This window comes from Carlito syrichta, unplaced genomic scaffold (assembly GCF_000164805.1).
Source record: "Carlito syrichta isolate Samal-C Ts95f unplaced genomic scaffold, Tarsius_syrichta-2.0.1 Scaffold130382, whole genome shotgun sequence".
Lineage (NCBI taxonomy): Eukaryota > Metazoa > Chordata > Mammalia > Primates > Tarsiidae > Carlito > Carlito syrichta.
Genome location: NW_007074478.1, coordinates 77,181 through 97,462, shown reverse-complemented (window position 1 = coordinate 97,462; position 20,282 = coordinate 77,181). Strand labels below are relative to the sequence as shown.

Below are 20,282 nucleotides of genomic sequence, written 5' to 3'. Positions count from 1 at the left end.
GACCAGCCTGAGCAACATAGCAAGACCCTGACTCTTTAGAAAAAAAATAAAAAACAATGATAATTTCAGCATCCACGCAGTGGTTGGCACAGACCATCTTTCAGGTCCTTCCAGGCTTGAATTCTGGGATTTCTTCACATGACACAGTGCTCAGAAACACCTGGTTTTGGCATGAAGTAGGTCGTCCGTGGTGATTTTGGCCATCACAAAGGCTGTGCCTGGCATCTGAGTGTTACACGGCCAGGCCCAAGACCCAGCTGGAAACTCAGCACCCTGGGTCATGGTCTCTGACTCTGGGAGTGATGTGAGTGCTTATGCACATCCTTTGCTTCCTAACAGGCATGAGGGAGGCCATGTCCTGCCTGTTCTTATGGCACCCGCGAGTGGTGAGAGACACCACTGAACCTTCCCAGGGAGGCCCACGGGAATGTCTCCCTTCCAGGAGGCTGTTTCCACAGCAAGCTCATGGTCCTGGAAAGAGTTGAGGTTGTGGGATAATGCCTGCCCCAGAAGGGCAGTGAGGGCAAAACACGTGCTTTTCCTCCCTGAGGGGGCGAGAGAGGACCTGTGTGTGTTCAGAGAAATGGAGGGGAGGGGTATGAGCTCTGTGACCCCCCCCCCGGACACAGCTGCGATCCTGCAGCCTGGAACCCACAGGCCATAAGAGCACCAGGCCTGGGCCAGTCACGTCGCGGGGCCCTCCCTGGGGAAGGACGTTCCCTGCTACCTGGCCCCCTGCTGCCTGGCCCCCCAACACAGAGGCATGGACCACCGGGCCCCGAAGGCCTGGCCACACCATAGCAGAGGCTGTGAAGTCCCTCAAGTGGCGTCTGTGAGCTTCCAAGGGCACTAGTGCAACTGTACCAGGGAACCGAACCTGCATTGGTTCAGCAGCGGGCCACACACGGGCGTGATCTCAGCAAAATCAAAGCAAGCATGCTCTCTTAATTCACGGGCCTCCTTGATGCAGGCTGCTTATACTGTGTCCAGGGCACCATCTTCCAGCCCCTGCCCCTTCCTGGAGGGAAGACAGCCTCTTATGACCTTGATCAAGCGTTGAATTCCTCTGAACTTGACTTCCTCGTCTATAAAAAGAGAACAAGACCAGTATCCCTGTCTCCTGCACGGGTTTGTCGGGAGGATCAAAGAGGAGGCTGGCCATGAAGCAGGAGCGGGCTGGGCCCAGGCAAGATGTGGCTTGTTCCCAGATGAAAGGAAGACGCATCTCCCGGGTGGCAGGGAGGAAGTTCAAGGTGACACTGAGGTCACTCTTCTGTGCACATTAAGTTCACGGGCTCTTTGAGAAGTGCGGTCCCCACAGCAACCCTGAGGGTGAATCGAGGCAGGGCTTATGACCCTGTCCGCATTTTTCAGGTTTAGAGAGGCCACAGTGCACACAGTCCACACCAGTGAGGGAGCTAGGCCTCAGGCCAGTGCTGCCGTCCACCGAGCACTGAGCTGTGCTGGTGTGTGGGCGGGCCTGGGCCAGACAGTGTCCATGCCCCTGCACCCCTGGACGGTGAACTGTTGCCCCACATGCCCTGTAGGGCCCTCGGGGTCTTCCGTGGACCTGAGGGCAGGCCCTGCGTGGGTCAGCCGTGAATGCTGAGTCACGCCCGGCTGGAGGTGCCAACACCAGGATGTGGGTGCTTGAGGGAATGCGGACGCTGTGCACGTGCTATATTCACTGTCCCACGCCATCCACGGGAGGTGACACCAAGGATGGAGAGCCTTGCTGGGGCAGTGGGCCGGGCTCTGAGGCCCAGAAGGCCTAGAGTGACTGAGGCGGGCAAAGCCTGAGAACAACTTGCTTACATCTCAGGACTCTCAGGCCCAGGAGGCCAGCCAACGCACCAGGAGCCTCCAGCGAGAGGCTGACAGGCCACGTGGAGGCTGAGTCTTCTTAGTCCAGTTGGGCTGTGCTCTCTGCAGCTGGAGTCTTTCAGAAAGAAGGTGGTGGATACATATCACGTGGGCCATCTCCCGCCAGAGATTCTCACTCTCCAGCACGTCCCCAGGGTGTTTCTAGCTGCCCATGCTGCCATCAATCCAGGCTCACTACCTGGTCAGTAACTTAGGGGCCACAGCGTCAAGCCCCTGGGAAGACGCAGTCTCTAGTCTGATGAGACGACGAACGCCAGCAGTGACAGTTTGGAAAGTCACAAGCCACGGTCCTCTGAAGGCTCAGTGTCCTGTGCCGATGGCTGCAGGGAGACCCTGCCATTTGTCCCAGGCCCCATTCCAGGTAGACCTCATGCCACTGAGCGACTGAGTGCCCTTACACGAGCGCCCTGGGCCACGCATGTCCCTCGTCCTCCAGGCCCTGGTGCCTTTTTCCTGGCTGTGTGCACCCGGTTCAGGGCTTACTCGTCCAGGGTGTTCACGCAACCCCTGCTCCACCCAGAGGCTCCGTTTGACTTGCCTGGCAGGGGCCAATCAGACAGCTCCCTGGCAGCAGCAAAATGCAACTGATGAATATGACAATGGACAACAATGTCCCAACGTCCACCAGGCACAGATGACTTCCTGGGAAAGCAGAGCACTGGCGCCCCCAGAGGAATCCCCGTTTGGAGGCACATGTGGGAGTGGGGGTGGGGCGGGGCCATGGTGCCTGCCACCCATCAGGGGTGTGCCCCCAGCAGAGCCCTCCCCTCTCGCAGCAGTCATGCCCCTTCCCACTCTTGTTTGGAAAGGTCTGACTCTAGAAGGCTGGGAAGCGTCCTCTGTGAGGGGAGGGAGGCCAGCCTCCAGCCTCCAGGAGGACCCGGGGCTCGCGGAGCACACTCCAGTCAGCTCTTCTGGTTTCAGCTTAGGCAGGGAGTCCTTCCCATGTGACGGGCTCCACCTGCTCCCACCTCTGGCTGTGCGTGGCAGGCCAGTCATGGGGACACTGCCAAGGTAGCAAGGGTGTCCTGCAGGCACGCCATTCTCCCGGGGACTTCTGACCCCTTGAAGGGAAATAAACGTCTAGCAAAAACTGTCTTTTTCTTGACACGGTGGTTTCTTACCAACTGGCTTTTGCCAACTGCAGTCTTGAGATGACAATGCTTCCATCTTCTAAGTTGAAACTCTCAGAGCAGGAGTCTGTTTTCACATGTGGTGCCGGTTGAGTCCATTGAAGAGCATACATGGAGATTCGACCTTGTCTCTTCCTTCCCTTGGCCTGTAATACAGGCCGGGAGTGACAGGCGTGGGCTTGGGCCCCAGCTCAGGACTGAACTCCAGTCCCTGTGCCTTTCAGTGGGATGATCTGGGCATGCCACCTCTCAGCTTCCTCATCTGTAGAATGGGAGCAATGCCGGGTCATCCTAAAGGAATGCTGAGTGTTCTGGGCTCGCACGGGGCGTGGCTGTCCCAGGGAGACACACCCCGAGAGTTTGGCTTGAAGTGATCCTCAAAGGGTGACTTCCCAGTGCCTGGAAGAACCAGCATCTCTATCTTCTTCGAAGACACTCACTTTCATTCTGCCTGAAAGTCACACATTAGCAAAGTTCCGAGGCGTCAGAGTCTTACATAACAAAAAGTACATAAAGAGACAGGCTCCTAGGAGCAAGAATTGGTGGGAAAAAGTAGAGCAGAAACAGATTCCAAGACACCGGATCCTGAAATTATCAGGCAGAATTATAAAGCGGCCATGTGTTTTCACAAAAATTAGGTTAAAGCACTCAAAGAACCCCAAAATTACTGCCTAAATTGCAGATATGGTAAAGAGCTAATTATAAGTTAAGTTTGAAAAACAAAATAGCTAATTTAAAAAATCTTCCATGATCAGACTTCATAGCAAATGGCACAGACAAGGCCAGTGGAGGGGCACTAAGATGCCCCAGTTAACAGAAAGAAAATGGACAAGCCCGGAGCCATGCCATAGGAAATGACTTAGAGAAAGACCGAGAGACAGCCACACTGGGGTGAGGTCGAGTGGTGTGGGGCATGGAGCGGGAGAGCCACACAGACATCTCAGCAGAAGCAGCATTTCTAGAGATGTTGGCCACGGATCTTTCAAAACTGATGAAAGCTGTCAAGCCAGATTCAGGACACGTTACAACCGCCAAGGTAAACGTACATGAGTGGACAAACTAGGAAACAAACATGCAACGTGAACTGTGGCACGTGCTTCCAATGTGGCCGTGGCATCTCCTCCCTCCCGCAGGCCTTGCTGCAGTGCCATGTTGCCGTTCCCAGCAAGAGGCCAAGTCTGCTCCCTCCTCCCTGAGTCTAGGCTGCCCTGGAGCTACCTTGACCTGCAAAAGCAGCAGGAAGGACCCTGGGGGCTCCCTGCCGGAAGGCCTCACAGCATCTAGCTGTGCTGTCTTGGGGCCTGAGTCACTGTGCAATGAGCCCCAGGCTGCCCGTGTCTCACCAATAAGACCACATGGAGGGGCACTAAGATGCCCCAGTTAACAGTGTCACCTCCCAGACATTTAGACCCTCCAAATTAATCCCAGATGGCATCCGTGGAACGGGAACAAGACATTACTGCTGGAGGTCTCCCCAGGTTGCAGGGTCACTGAACTGAGTGAAAGGCTGCTACCGTGAGTCACTGAGATTCAGGGTGATTTGCTATGCAGCAGTAGAGAACTGTGAGTGGGAGATTGATTAAGCCAAAAATCAGTTCCTAGAAAAGATGAATAAAGTGGACAAATTTCTAGGAAGATGAATCAAAGGAAACAGGAGAGGTCACACGAAATCAGTGCCAGAGACAAAAAGGAGGACATGGCTGCTGAAGCAGCATACACAGAAGGGGTTACAATACAGTCATGCACAGATTGTGCGGCAGAACACAGGAACATTTCCTTGAAATGGGCATAGTCCTAGAAAAATAAAACTTTCCAAAACTGATTTAAGGACAGAAAATATAATTAGTTCTGTAACCATTAAAAAAAATTTAATCTGTAGCCAAAAATATACCAAAAACAATATTCCAGTCCCAGATGGCCTCACTGGTGGGTTCTATCAGATATTGAAGAAAAAAACATTCCATTCTTATTATGAACTATTCCAAAAACAGAAAAATAGAATACTCCAAAATTCATTTTATGAGAATGTATAACATTAATATCAAAGTCCAGAAGGGCAGTGGGAAGAAAGAAAATTGTAATTCAATCTCATTCATAAACCCATTAAAAAAAACTAAAGAAATCTTAGCAAATTAAATCTAGCTATGTATAAAAACAAAATACACCATGACCAACCAGATTTTACTCCTGGAATTCATGGATGGTTCAATAATAGCAAATCTATCAATACAATTTAACATAATAATAGATCTAAGGGGAGAAATTGTGTGATTATTTCTACAGATGCTAAAAGGACCTTTAACAAATTTTAATATGATGGATTAAAACTCAAGAATTTTCTTTAATATGAACACACACTCGTGTGTATCTATTATGTGGGTATCATTTCCAAAGGCCATCACCCGGTTACATAGGGAAATATTCATTTCCCATTGCTTTTTGGGACACTGAGATCACATAGTCCTTAAAAATATAAAAAGATTCTCAACTTACTTTGTAATAAGATAAAATTATGTCTTCCATGTGACTTTGCAAACATCCCAGTGCCTGGCTACATGGATTGCTCTACTGCCAGGCTATGGAGAAATGAGTACTCTTGTGCCCATTGCCGGTAGGAATGCAAAATGGTTCAGCCCTTAGAGGTGGGAGTTGATAAAATCTGACAATAGCACATGCATGTTCACCCTCCAACCCAGAGATCCCAGTTTTAGAAATGTATCCTACTCTAAAAATTGACCTCCCAGCCAGGTTCGGTGGCTCAGCCTGTAATCCAATGCCTTTGGGAGGCTGAGGTGAGTGGATTGCCTGAGCCCGCGGGTTCAAGACCCGCCTGGGCAGAGAGATCTCATCTCTACAATAAATCAAAAAATCAGCCAGGCATGGTAGCATGTGCCTGTAATTCCGGCTACTTGGAAGGCTGACGCAGAAGGATCGCCGCAGCCCAGCAGGTCGACGCTGTGGTGGCTGGGAGCGGCCACTGCACTACAGTCTGGGTGACAGAGTGAGACTCCAACTCAAAAAAAAAAAAAATTGACCTCCCATACGATCCCACAATGCCCTTATGGGGAATATAACCAGAGGAACTTGAGTCACTCTATGAAAAAAATACCTGCACATGCATGTTTATTGCAGCATTGTTCACAATAGCAAAAGCACGGAACAAACGGTGCTGCCCATCAAAAGAGGACAGGATTTTTTTTTTAATGTGGTATATATACATGATGGAATATTACACAGCCATAAAGAAGGATAAAATTATGAACTTCGCAGCAACTTGAATGGACTTAGAGTCTATAATACTGAGTGATCTATCACAGAAACAAAGAACTGAGTATCACATGTTCTCACTCAAAAGTGGACCTTGAACAATGATTGTAATACCATAAGAAAGGGATTGTCAGTAGTGGGAAATGGCCGGGGGTGGGGGGACGGGGTTAGCAGTAGCGGAATTCTGCCCGGGGTGGGGGACACACCTCATCAACAAGGGTGCCTGCATAATGAACATTTGCATACTTAACCCTGAATCATATGCCACATCTTTAAAATTAAAAATTAAAAAAAATAAAGAAATGTATCCTACAATGGATGTATAGCTTAGGAGTAACTGGAGATGAAAAAGACACATGCACATGTTTATTCATGACAGCATCGTCTGTAATTGCAAAATGTTGGAAACAACCCTAATGACCACGTCAGGAGATTGGTGGGATAAACACAGACATAGTGGGACATTCTGCAGTTAGAAAACGATGGTGGTGGCCGGGCGTAGTGGCTCAGCCTGTAATCCCAGCACTTTGGGAGGCCGAGATGAGAGGATTGCCCGAGCCCGGGGATTCAAGACCAGCCCGGGCAACTTGACGAGACCTCATCTCTATGATAAATTAAAAATTAGCTGGATGTGGTGGTGTGCACCTGAAGTTTCAGCTACTTGGAAGGCTGAGGCAGAAGGATCGCCAGAGTCCAGCAGGTTGAGGCTGCGGTGGCCATGAGCATGCCACTGCACTCCTGCCTGGGCAACAGAGTGAGACTCTGCCTCAAAAGAAAAAAAAACTACCTAGAGGCCTGCTAGAAGTCCAGACTTCACCTGCAGGCAAATCTCCACTTGGAACTCACAACTCTAAATAAACTTTAAAAAAAAATGAAGGTCTCTGATATAGCATGAGTTCCAAGTGTATAATTAAGTGCAAAAAATCAAGATGCAAAATAAAGTAGGGTAGATTTTTTTGTGTAAAAAAAAAAGGGAAAATATCATACTCAGTGATCTAACACAGACACAAAGAACAGTGTACCATATGTTCTCACTCATAAGCGGATCTTGAGCAATTATCATAATACTATAAGAAATGGATCAGCAGTAGTGGGAAACTGCTAGGAGAGGGGGGTGGGATTGGCAGTTGAGGGAAACTGCCAGGGAAGAGAGGAGCACACCTTATCAACAAGGATACCTGCATAATGAACATTTGTATACCTAACCCTGAATTGTACTCCACATCTTTAAAATAAAACAAAATAAATAAAGGAAAAATAAGAGTATATATTTTCAAGAGTATATAACTAAAAAGAAGCCAGGCGCAGTGGCTCACGGCTGTCATCCCAGCACTTTGGGGAGGTTGAGGCAAGAGGATTACCTGAGCCCAGGGGTTCAAGACCAGCCTGAGCAACTGGCGAGACCTCGTCTCTACAATAAATAAAAAAATTAGACATGTATAGTGACGCATGTCTGTAGTCCTTGCTACTTGGAAAGCTGAGGTGGAAAGATTGCCTGATCCTAGCACGCAGAGACTGCGGTGGCCATCAGCGCCATTGTGTTCCAGCCTGGGTAATAGTGAAACTCTGACTCAAAAAAACAAAAACAAAAAAACCCAGAAAGGATGTGAAGCTGATGAAATCAATAACCTACAGGGGTGGTAGGTAGAAAGTCTACAGATGGAACAGGATTCCTCTGGGGACATCTTTTCCTGTTGTTTTGACTTTTGAACCATGTTGATGTTTTACATATTAAAAAATAAGGTAAAATCAACAGGAATGGAAGACACACTAAACTAGATACAGACAGACATGTGTCACTCCACGTCAAATAGAAGATTGATTACATGGAAAGAGCAAAATATGCATAGAGAGTTCAAGTGACTTTGAACACATTATTTTGATAGCACACCCTCAGTGGACATATTCTAAGGACAAAAGATGGCAAGGAAACCGTGAGTGTCATTCATTGGTGGTGTTAGCGTCATAGAAATTTCAGTACTGTGTTGTGTGTGTTGCAGGATTCAGCAAATGAATAAAGTCACTGATGTGTTTGTCACCCAGATTTGCAGGGCGGGAGACAATACAAACATGGAATGGGGGAGGAGATGAGAAAGACCGATTCCCCCAACAATGAAAGGATCTGTATAAATTCATTGTATGTTTAAAAGTAAACTATATTCTTAGTTTAGTCACTAAAACTGCCAAGATGATATCACTCCAGCAGCAGGCACCATGGTCTCCAATAACATCCCTACCAACCGCAACCTTGAAGAAACAGCTAATTCCAGGTTTGGGACAGGGGAAATACGAGGCCTGGGATGTCTCGCACCAAGTTAAAAAGTGCGTAGAATGGATGGAGACACTGGAGTCCCCTTGAAGGCGCTGTCACCCACCAAATCTGTAATAATTTGGGCATCAAAATGAAAAACAGCAGGTTTGGATGATAATACACTGATTAATAAGAGCTCCTACATGCATTTCACATGAAAAACAAAACATAAGAGGAGCAGGAGAGCTTGAGGGGGGAGAGAAGGGGTCTCTTTTCTATGGGGACAATGAACGCAGCAGGAGGAACAGGAAGGACAGAAATAGAAGGTGCCCTTTGCAATCACCATGGCGATAACTCAGGCAGGAAGCATTCATGGATGCTAGAGCCACAGGGAGGAGGGGCGGGCACACGGCCTCTCAGCATGGCACTGCAGGTAGCTTGCACCACAAGGGATGGTCCGTCTGCCAGGGAAGATCGGGCAGACAGCCCCTCTGCCAGCTGATCCCCTGCAACACTGCCATGAGGGGTTTCCAGCACACCTGGCTCCCGCATGGCCTGTCCGGGAAAGAGCCCTGTTGCATCTCCACTGGAGTATCACCTGACTCTAGCAGTACAGAAACCGTTTGGTCAAATCCAAACACAACCAGCAGGCATTCTTCAACGACACAAAAGGAGGGAGCAAAGAGAAAAGCTAAGGAACCCTCCTGGGTTAGGAGAGAGCCAGGAGACGACAAACACAAGCATTGTGGTCTCTGATAAATCTAAGCGGCAAAGACCGAACAAAATAACCCAAGCCAGTTGATTTAATTCACCACATCAGGAGATTAAAAGAGTAAGTCACACGTCATCTCAGTAAGTGCAGAAAGAGCATTAGATGAATTTCAGCATCCACTCGTCATCTTAAAAAAGCTCCTTAGCAAATTAGAAACAAAATAGGACTTCCTTAATTTTGTGGGAGTGTCTGCAAACAAAGGCTTTAGCAACACCACGCTTACTGATGAGAGATAAACGTTTTCCCTTTGAACTTGGGAATAAGATAAGAATGACTCCAACCATCACTTCCATGAAAAATCGTAGTGCAGATCCCAGTCAGCACAGGGAGGTAAGAAGAAGAAATGAAAGGCATGCAGGTTGACAAGGAGGTAACAAAACTGTCCTGGGCAGGATTGTATATACACAAAGTCCCAGGGAATACACACATAAGTTATTAAGATTTATGAAGTTGAGTTGGGTTCAAAATCAACACAAAAATCCAATTTACTTCGACTTTTACTTCTAAAGTTAGAATTTTAAAAGTTCTAAAGTTAATAGCAAACATTTTCTAAATAAAATTTTTAAAATCCACTTGTCAAACAGCAAAAATAATACATACCTAGGAATACATTTTAACAAAATATGTGCAAGACCGTAACAGAGAAACTTTTGAGAGGCATTAAAGAAGAGCTAAATGTGTCATGACTTGTAAGACTTGATTGTAAGGATGTCCATTTTCCCCAACTTGATTCATAGAATGAAAAGCCATCTCTGTCAACATCTCAACAGATTTTCTTTGGTGGAAGTGGGAAAACTGATAGCAACATTTACATGAAATTCAAAGCCAAAACACTTCTAAAGAAAAAGGCTAGACACAGTGGCTCACGCCTGTAATCCCAGCACTTTGGGAGGCTGAGGTGGGAGGATTGTTTGAGCCCAAGAGCTTGAAGACCAGCCTGGGCAACATAGTGAGACCTCATCTCTACCGAAAAAAAATGTTTTTAAATTAGCTGGGTGTGGTGGCCTATTAGGGTTATAGTTTCAGCTACTCAGGAGGCTAACACAGGAGGCTTGAAGCTGTGGTGAGCTGTGATCATGTCACTGCACTCCAGCCTGGGTGATAGAATGAGACTCATACTCAAAAAAATATTTTATAATATATTAATATTACAATAATATATATTAAAATATTTTTATATATGGGGAATAGATAGGAGATGGTGCCAACCCATAATGACAATGGCACTCTGGCCTGCAACCTGCAGCCACACCATGGCCCCATGGCTGCCAACCCAAAATGGGCAGGACTGGTTGGCGATAGCCTCTGCTTGGCAATGGCCTCTTCTCTGTTGTCCCCTGCGTCCAACTCAGGACCAACTGGAGAAAGTCAAATACGCTCCCAAACGAGCCGCATCAGAGGCCTTGCTTCAGCTGGCCTTGGGCACCCCCGTACCAACAGCCCCAGCCAGAGCACACCCAAAGCCCCCCTTTATCCACTATAAAGCTGCCCACTCCCTGCCCGCCTTGATTCGGGGCAGAAGGCAAGCCACGGTTTGCAGTGGCATCACACTCTGCTAAGTCACCTCTGGTGGTTCTCATTCAGGTGGTTGTGTTTCTTTCCAAAAAATTAAGAATTTTGCTCATCATGCTTGGAAGGCTGTGGGGGCGGGGAAGGGTCACTTACACCCAGAATTGGGAGGCTGCTGTGACCCATGATCATACCACCACACTCCAGCCTGGGTGACAGAGCAAGACCCATGTCTTGAAAATCATTTTGCTCACCAAAAGCCTAGGTCGAGAGAGTGGAAAGATAAGCTTCAGGTTGTGAGGGGTCTGCCCAACACATAACCACTGAGGAGCTGGTACCCAGCTCTGGGCGAACAACTGAAAATCAGTGGGGAGAGGACAGACCTGTGGGGGCATGGGGGAGGCTGGGACAGGCCCAAAAAAGAGGACTTCAGATGATCAATAACCACAAAGAAACCCCCCGGCCTCATCAGTGACCGAGAACACACAGTCGCCTTGTGCGGTATGCCCGGCTGGCATCACCTTCACTCCAGCTGTCTCCACCCTGCTTCCCCAAGGCTCTTGGGATAGGGGCTCAGACTCCAGACAGGCCCGAGCCTCTTGTCCCAAGCTCCTTTCCCTCAGAGGCTCTGGGCACATGCCTTGGAGGCCCAGGCCTCTCATCTGGAGAGGCTGCAAGGTCAGCTTCAAGGCCCTTTTCAGCTTAAGAGAGTCTGCCACCTGGATGCAGGGAGCGCCAGGGTGAGGGGCAGTGGGGGGAACGCAGCGTCGGTGTCAGGACGCCCACTCAGGTCAGTCGAGGTTCACCAGTCTCCAGTAGAACAGAGCTCCCATGGACTATCCTTTGGAACTGCCTCCCTCAGTCTTTTCAGCAATAACAAAACAAAGCCAAGCTCACAAGCAGTAATAATAATGACCACATTGCTCAGCAGTCATCACAGTTCTTCATTCAGGGGGAGCAAGACCAAGGCCCAGGGAGGCAGAGCGTGCCCAAGGCCACACGGCACCAAGAACGGGTACCCAGGCCTCTGCAGCATTGCCTGAATGTGCTCCCACCTTGCAGCTGCCTTCTGGGCGTCTCCAAACCCTGCTCACCTCTGCGCACACGATCTTGGAGCCTGAACACACAGCCGCTGGGCATCCTGCAGCCTGTGCAGCAGGGGCGGCCACCTCCATGCACTCGAGCCAGGCCTGTGGCGCTTCAGCCCTCGAAAGTCCGCATCCCTCCCCGGTCCCTGCCCCAGTCCCTGCCCCAGTGAGAGGGGCCGCCCGTGGGGCCAGACGTGCACTTACCCAGGAGCAGCAGCAGCCCCAGGAGGAGGGTGGCTGGCCCCATGCCGGGTGCAGGTGTCCGGACCTGGGAAGGACGCGTCGGCAGATGGATGGGGTGTTGCTTCCTCCTGCTTTTATGCGCCTGTATCCTGCGAGGGCGCCTGTCATAAATTTTACTGTTTTCACCTTTGAGAGGGGGCAGTGGCGGGGCTGTAAATGATAAATATTAACATTTAGGACAAAGAGTTCTTGAGGCAGATGAGTCCACGGAGGGTGGCATGTGCCAGTCACAGACACTAGTATACCAGGACCCACAGTCACCCTCATGGGATGGTGGGCACTCTTCCTTAATGGTGGGCATCCTTTCATGATGGCAGACACCCTTCCCCAATGCTGTGCACTCTTCCTCAATGGTGGGCACCCTTCCACAATGATGGGCACTCTTTCACAATGGTGGGTACCCCTCCATAGCAGTGGGCACCCTTTCACAATGGTGGGTACCCTTTTTTGATGGTGGGTAACCTTCCTCAATGGTGAGCACTCTTTCACACACTGGTAGGCATCCTTCTTTAATGGTGGGCACCCTTCCTTGATGGTGGGCACCCTTCCACAGCAGTGGGCACCCAGAAACTGCTAGCGTCAGGGGCTGATCTGTTGGGAATCTCAAGTGCTGGCTGGAATTCCAAAACTGCCACCACTGTGAGAACCCGGGTGTGGCCCTGAACTTGGCTCAGGTTTCTCTGCTGTAAGCCAGGAGACCAAGCACACAGGAAGTAAAAGTACTTGGTGGCAACTGTAAACTGTAAAGCCACCTCCAATGTGACGTGTTCCTGCCACGTCTCAGGAGAGCCACTGGGCTCCCTGGCTTGCAGGACACAGGGGTCTGTTTCTGCTTCTCCAGCTCCAAGCCCACGGTTGGCAGGAGGGCTGGGCCATGTGCATGCCACGTGGTTACTGTCTGCATGTTGAATTGAAGGCACAAGTCTGGGAGGTGAGCCGTGGAACTGAGTTGGACAGAACCAGCAGTTTTCTTTGGGCAAACACAGTTGGGAGTGCTGGACCAGGTCTTCACCGGGCATACTGGGCCAGGATTTAAACCCTGAGTAACAAAACACCTTTGAGGTATAACAAAACACCCCACCATTGTGAAAGAACTTCAAGTTTTTTCCACAGATATCAAAGAACAACGTCGTTGGTTAGCATGAGCAAATATACCTAAAGCCCCCTGCCTTCTGGTACCTGCCGTGGTGGGGCTGCAAGCCTGACCACGTGATCTAGTTGAGCCCCAGGGCGGGCTCCATTCCCAGCCTCAGAGCCTGACCTCCTGCAGCCCTTGGCTCTGCCCCCATATCTGTGGAATCGGTCATAGCTCTGTCATCTTGAGCTGAAAGCAAAGACAAGTGGGGCCCTTCGTTCCTGGAGCCCTGGTCTTCCTGGAATTCCTGGAAGCTAGGGAACTAGGGCTGGGGATGACCCCTGCTTGGCCACACCCAAAGCTTGGCCTCAGTCTCAGGACCGCAGGGGTGCTGGCCATGCCGGAGGTGTGCAGGATGGGCATATCCATCATGGCCAGCCCCAGAGCCTGGAAAAGGACAGCACACAGAGAAGGAAGAAGGCAGCACATCCAGGGTAGAGGTCTGCAGGGGCGGCCGGGCAGATGCCCCAAGCACCTGCACACTTGCCTTCACTAAACTGCCCACGAGTTCGCCAGAGCTAGAGCTGAGGCCCTCCTAAGGATGCTAGACGTTCCAGCACATCCCACCCCCCGCCCCCCGTGGCTCTGGGTAGTGTTGCTGAACTTGCTTGCACAGACTTGCCACGGTCCTGCGTGTACCTAGGCAGCTGGTGGTGGGCAGGAAGGTGGGATATGGACATGGTGGAGAGAGCTTGGCTTACACCAGGTACTGGCTCCCTCACACCCCTCCATGACCACTGGGTTCCATGCTGAATGCTTGCACATTCAGAAAGTGAGAAAGGCCTCGAGAACAATTTTAACCTCATGAGGTCTTTCGGTGTGGACAGACGGGACGTCCTTCTAGACCGAGGAAAATCCATGCATCAAGGAGTCCTCAACTGTGAGCCATGGGAGTGGTTTCCCGGGCAGTCTCACTAGACACCCACTCGTGAGTCCCTCCCTCAAGGGGCCCCACAGCAGTGGCAAGAACAAGGGGACAATGTCGTCTAAAGTCAGAGGTGGGCTCCATCAGCGTCATGAACTTTGTCCTGTGACTTGTGCCATGAGTTATCCTAGGGAGGAAAGAGGCTCCTCTCCAACCCCAGTAGCCCTGGGCAATCATTCCCTTGTGAGTTCTCTTTTAGGGTCAGGGGGCATGCCCTGCTCAAGCCTTCTTGGCGTCTGGAGAAGCTGAGCATTTACAGTTGTCCAAGGACCCACAAGAGGGTGCTAGACCAGGCCTCAGGCCCAGCCTGGGCCTGATGGAACATGGCAACATATCTTTCAAATGGGGGGTTACAACCCATTGTTATCTCACTAATTTATTTTGGCGAATGATCAGCCCATTCCAAAAAATGGAGTGAATATACCAGAGGGTTCTGCATGCAGCAGGTGAGCGATACCTTGGGAAGACGGGTGGCAGCTGCATGTGATGGACAGAGACGTGTTTCCTTATGGGGGTCACAGTCAGAAAGCCGGAAAGCCACTAGCTCAGAGAACAGCAGGACCACAGAGAAATCTCAGACCAGGAGGAAAGAAAGCAGAGGTCTGTTCTTTCGGGTTGAAGATGTAGCTAGACCCAGGACCTTGTGACAGGAGCTGGGAGCCTGTGAATGGCTCTAGGCCTTGGGAGGAGGAAGAGGGGAGTGCAAGTCCAGCTTTTTTTTTTTTGAGATGAAGTGTTGCTCTGTTGCCCAGGTTGGAGTGCGGTGGCACGATCATGGTTTACTGAAACCTCGACCTCCTTGGCTCAGGCGATCCTTTTGCCTCAGTCTCCCAAGTAGCTGGGACTACAGGCATGCACCATCACACCCAGCTAATTTTTAAAATTATTTTATAGAGACAGAATCTTACTATGTTGCCCAGGCTGGTCTCGAACTCCTGGGCTCAAGTGATCCTCCCACCTCAACCTCCCAAGTAGCTGGGACTACAAGCTTCACATCAAACTTTTTAGTGATTGTGAACAAAGAGTAAATCATGTGTCCTCTTCTTCCAACAAGGAGAAGCTAGTCCCTGGCACCTGAGTGGGTCCTGACTATATCATGAGACGTGCTTACAAGTAGCCACGGACACTCACGGGAAGAGGGGGGCACCCGCAAGAGCCATGGGAGGTGGAACCAAGTCCTGGGTGGCTCAGGTCACCTGACGGATGGCAGCAAGGCCCTGGGAATGTCCAACTCGTTCTCAGCAGTCCTGGAATCCCACTGGCCTCCCCACAATGACCTCAGTTGCTCACACACAGGTCTGTGCTCCCCACAGGCTTCCTGAGGAACAGCCAGTCCTTTCTTCCTGCCATCTTGGTGCCCTGAAATCCCTCCCCTGGGGCACCCCTCCAGTGCCCCCCACACACCAGGCCCTCAGCAGACTTTCACTGACTGATACTCCCCATCCAAGCCTGAGCCTCCATCCCTCCATCACAGAAGCATCAGGGGGCGTGGACAAGGCCCCTGGACCGTGTGTGTTCTCAGATGCCAGTGCCCCAAAAGTTTCTGACAAGACCTGGGCCCCGCGTGCAAGACACGGTCCCACGCAAGCCCTGAACTGATTTGGCTTCCCATGGGCAGAAGCTCCGCTTATCATCCAGATGGTAAAGACGAGAGGGGTTTGATCAAGAAGTGCAAAAGCAAGAGAGAAAATGAAGACGGGAGCAGGAGTGCATTTCTAGAAAAAATACAGTTTTCAAACATTGCAGCCTGATTTAAAAAGGAGAGAGGTTGGCAGGGAAAGGCCCAGCAGAATGTACGGCTTGGGAGAGCAGAACTGGCATGGCCTGCCCTCAGGTTGTCCTAGCAACCAGCACGGTACCTGTCACCCAGGTGATCATGGCACGGTGGGTGAAAAACAGTGGATGAAATTAGAGGAAGAAGAGAGGCCAGGACCCCACAAAAGATTAGTTCAAGGGACAGAAGAGAGAGGGGATGCAGGGCTGAGAAGAGGGGGCTCGCCACCAGACCATTGCAGGGGCAGACCCTGGGAAGGGCTGTGAGTTTCCCAGGCCATGGCTCTACCTGGGTCACACCGCTGTCCTCTTACACATGGCTTTTCCAGCTGCATGCTAGAACTGCCTGGGAGCTATGATGGGCATGCCTGTGCCCGGATGTCACCCCAGAGGCGCTGACCTAACTGGTCTGGCGGGACTTGGCCCTGGTTTTTGTGAAGTCCATCAACAGATTCTGGTGTTCCACTGGACCCAGAGGTCTCGGGACTCGGCGTCCAGCACTGAGGGCCACACACGGCTCTACCTCTGCTGTCATGGACAAGCCAGAGGCTCACAGGACAGGGCATGATGCCAGGACAGGTATCAACAGCTGGCAGACAGGGCTAACCGGCAGCCCCTCCGGAGAGGAGGCCAGGGGGAGCACACTGGCTGCAGTGCTGTGACTCAGCTCTCTGAGGTTGGTGGCAGCTGGGAAAGGGCAGAGCTCATATCCTGGAGAAGGCCAGCCATCGGGCACCAGGACGCGGGGACTAACGCCCCAGGCCTGCCAAAACACCCAGGACTGCCTGGGCCACCTCCTCCCCCTCATGCCTTGGTCTCCTGGGCCGACAGACAGCAACGTGAGCTCTGGTCTCCGACACACATAGTGAGGAATGGGCTCATGGAGGGTGGGGGGGGGTCGCCCATGTCACTGGGACTCCTCTTCCTGCACAGACTGAGTGCAGGGAGGGCACCCGTGGGCTGACCACCATTGTGGATGGGGGGTGCAAGACTCCCACAGCACAGTCCCGATACCCTCCAGGCACACGCCCACTCCACCTTCGGGTCCTTTCTTCCCTCCTTCCCCTCCCCATCCGCAGGCTCCAAGGTCCCAGGACCCTGCCAGCACGTCCTGGTCCAGGAACCAGCGAGCATTGCGCCCTCCCAGCACGCAGACGACGGCAGCTCTGTGCAGCACAGAGGGTGAGCAGGGACGTCTGGCACTGGCCAGAGACGGCTAGGACAGCCCAAGGTCCTGCCAGTCCTGAAGAGCCCGGGGATCAGTGTCTTCGCCCTCATCCGTGCTCCTGAATCAGTTCAGACTTGAGCAGCTTCCGCTAAGCACCTCTAGGTGCTAGGGTCTTGCTACTGAAGCTTGCAAACGTCTCGTTTTGCACCCGCTGTGTGTCCCAGAGGTTAGACATCTCGCCACGGAGCACCCAACTGCCAGGCTTGAAAGTCCTCCGTCTCCCCGCCCCCCCACCCCCTGTGTCTCCTTGGAGTGCCCGAGGAAGCACCTGGTGTGATTCTCCTCAAACACCTTCAGGAGGGAACTGGAGCCAGTGGCCCAAGTTCCCCGACTGGCAGGGGAGTCTGGCCACACTACCCTCCCTCCCAGATGCGGGCTCTGAGTGGACCCTGCATCCTGGCCAAGGCGGCCTGGGCCCCTGGGTCCTCGGGGCTTGTGGGGGAAGCACCACTCGTTCCAGCAGGAGGCCCGGGGGTGTCCTCCTCGGTGCCCTCTTGGAAGGACTCTGTGGGCCACCCCAGCTGGCTGGACACCTGACTGTGTCCCTCTCCCCTTTTCAGGACAATCCCACATTGGGCAACAGGGACTGGGCAGAGCAGGTCAGAAACCACCTGTGCCTGAACGGCTGCCTCGCCCAGGCCTCCTCCACCCCTAAGGGCCAGAGGAGGAAACTGAGGCACAGAATGAGCCTGACAGGGCCTGGCCTGGGTTTTGGCTCTCCAATTCGAGTCCAGAGTGCTCCCTTGTCCTCGAGTCCGCGTGGGTCACCACAGCCACCTGCAACCACGGGCGTGTTCAGTCCGGTTTTACAGATAAGAAGCCTACATCCCAGAGAGGATTAGCAACTTGCCCCAGGCTGCCCAGGTGCTCAGGCAAAGCCCCGAGCTCTCACCTCGCCCCCAGCCCAGGGTGGCTAGGTGCAGCCGCGGAGAGTCCACACGGCCCTGTGCTCACGGACGCTGACACGAGCCCGCCTGCCCCTCTGTTTGGGGAGGGGCCCATGGAAGCCACCTGTGTGGCTGGGGCCTGGCACACGGGAGAGGCCCCTGCCCGCATCCTCTGGGGCTGAGACACTCGTGTCCTGGTCCCGTGTCCTTACCCCGTGTTCTGGCCCCATGTGGCAGGCCAAGGTGGGCTCTGGGAGAGCCGTGGCGTGGTGTTTGGGGCTCTGCCCCCTGGGGGACCACAAGCCCCTGCCCGCAGGGCTTTCCCCCACTCTGTTCCCTCCACACCCTGGCCTCCCTGGGAACCTCCCATGCCTTGGCTCACACGTCCACAAAGCCAAGCATCCTCTGCTGACCCCACAGGCCACCCTGGCCCACGTCCAGGGTGGAGCATCTGCTGGGAAAGCTGCTTCTGGATGAGGGGCCCATGGAGGAGAAAGGCCTGCACAGCCATGGCCAGGGCAGCTTACCAGCTGAGGACGTCTTTCCATCCACGCACGGCACTCCGGAATGGGCCTCTGGGCCCCTGGCTATGGGGCCTGTGACTGGCAGGCGTCACCGGCTGGGTGATGGCTGGGCTGGCCACGTGGGTGTTAATAGCTTGAGCAATGATGTGTAAGCGTATTTGACTCCCAGCTCCTGCGGCCCCGTTTACCTCTGATGGCACCACCTGGGCAGGGCTGGGGCGCGAAAGTGGGCGGGAGGGCCAGGCCAGGCTGTGCTGGCCTCTGTGTCCGGCCCGGATGCAGGCGGCCGCCACCACCAGACCCGCTGGGCAGAGGTGTGTGAGCCCCGACGGGGCCCTGCGGGCTAGCAGGGACACATGGAAATGATGCTGCCCGGCTCCATCCCAAGCGGGCCATGCTTCTGCCGTCTCCCCCCTCAGAGTTCAGCCTTGCTGCCACTGCAGGGGGGCACCCAGAGGAAGGAATGAGGGCCCGGGCTTCAGACCCGCGCTCCCCCACCCCGCTTCCACAGCCTCACGCTTCTGAAACAGACTCTATCTCACAGCCCGCAGAGACGCTGGGACGCACCATGCAGGAGGCCCACCCTCAGGCCCGGCTCTTCGCCCAGAGGGTGAGATCCATGTCCACACCTGCTGGGCCCTGTACACCCTTGCAGATGGTCCTTGGCCTCTCCCCATCGCCTGACGCCAGGCCAGCCACGCAGAGTGGCATTCGAGGCCCTGCCCCTCCTCCTGCCTGGCCCAAGCCCCACTCCCCATCTCTTCCCCTAGCACAGTCTTTCCTGATGTCTGCTCCGTGGTCTTGGTCCCTGCTGACCTCGGAGGCCTCCAGGGCATGTGGGAGGAGGCTGTGGTGTTCCAGAGGGCCCTGGGGTTGGCGTGGCCTCCAGGACTCTGCCGCTCCCTCCACCCTGCTCACAGTCTTGCCCTGGGCAGCACCTCACAGTCCATGGCTTCAGCTGCTCCTGTTCACACCAAGACCACCTTTACTTGACCACAGTGAGGCCCGAGCTCCTGTCCCCAGCACCTCTGACCTGGCTTCTGTGGCAGAGTCGAGGGCCTGCCACCTGCTCCCAATTCTCCGCTTCTCCGGCAGTACCATGTTCTTGCCACCGTTGCCTGGAGTGTGTCTTTCTGCTGGACAGAGGGCTCCAGGAGGACAAGGACCGTGTGGCTCACAGTGTGTTTCCAGGGTCAGCCGCAGCCAGCACTCGAGTGTACATAATGAGCAGACCCAGGCGGCCCAGCCCCTCTTCCACGGCCTGGCAAGCCGCATCAAGTTCTGTCCGGGGCCCAGACTGGCAGGTCACTCAGAGGTGCAGGATGTCACTCAGTCCCCCTTGTGGAGTCAAGCACTGGCCCATCAAGGCTGTGCCCTCTGCAGGGGACAGAGCCTATGTGTCCCTACAAGGGTGCTCCCAGGACTCGGAGCAAGATCCGCTGAGGCGAGAGCCCCACTCAGTCTCTGCCTGGGCCCAGCCACCCCCACCTACCTTGTCCTCCAGAGAGCAAAGATCCTAGCAGGGTCCTGACGCCTGGAAACTGGAAATGTCCCAATTGTGCAGAAATGAAGAGTGAACCAGGCGAGGACACCAGTGTCCTCAAGGCCAGTGGGGTCTTCCCCCGCTCAGAAGCCCCACCTGAGCGGACCCTTCCAGCCAGGG

General features: G+C 53.0%; 1 protein-coding gene across 1 annotated transcript in view; it reads right to left on the bottom strand.

Annotated features, from left to right (window-relative positions):
* The window catches only part of PLB1 (phospholipase B1), a gene marked incomplete at its 3' end in the record, with an annotated part of 88,265 nt that extends 76,114 nt beyond the window's left edge, over positions 1 to 12,151 (bottom strand). Inside the window, exon 1 of the mRNA XM_021707997.1 lies at positions 12,109 to 12,151. Within this exon, the coding sequence (XP_021563672.1) occupies positions 12,109 to 12,151 (43 nt within the window). The remainder of the gene's footprint in view (positions 1 to 12,108) is intronic.
* Positions 12,152 to 20,282: the final 8,131 nt, after the last annotated feature.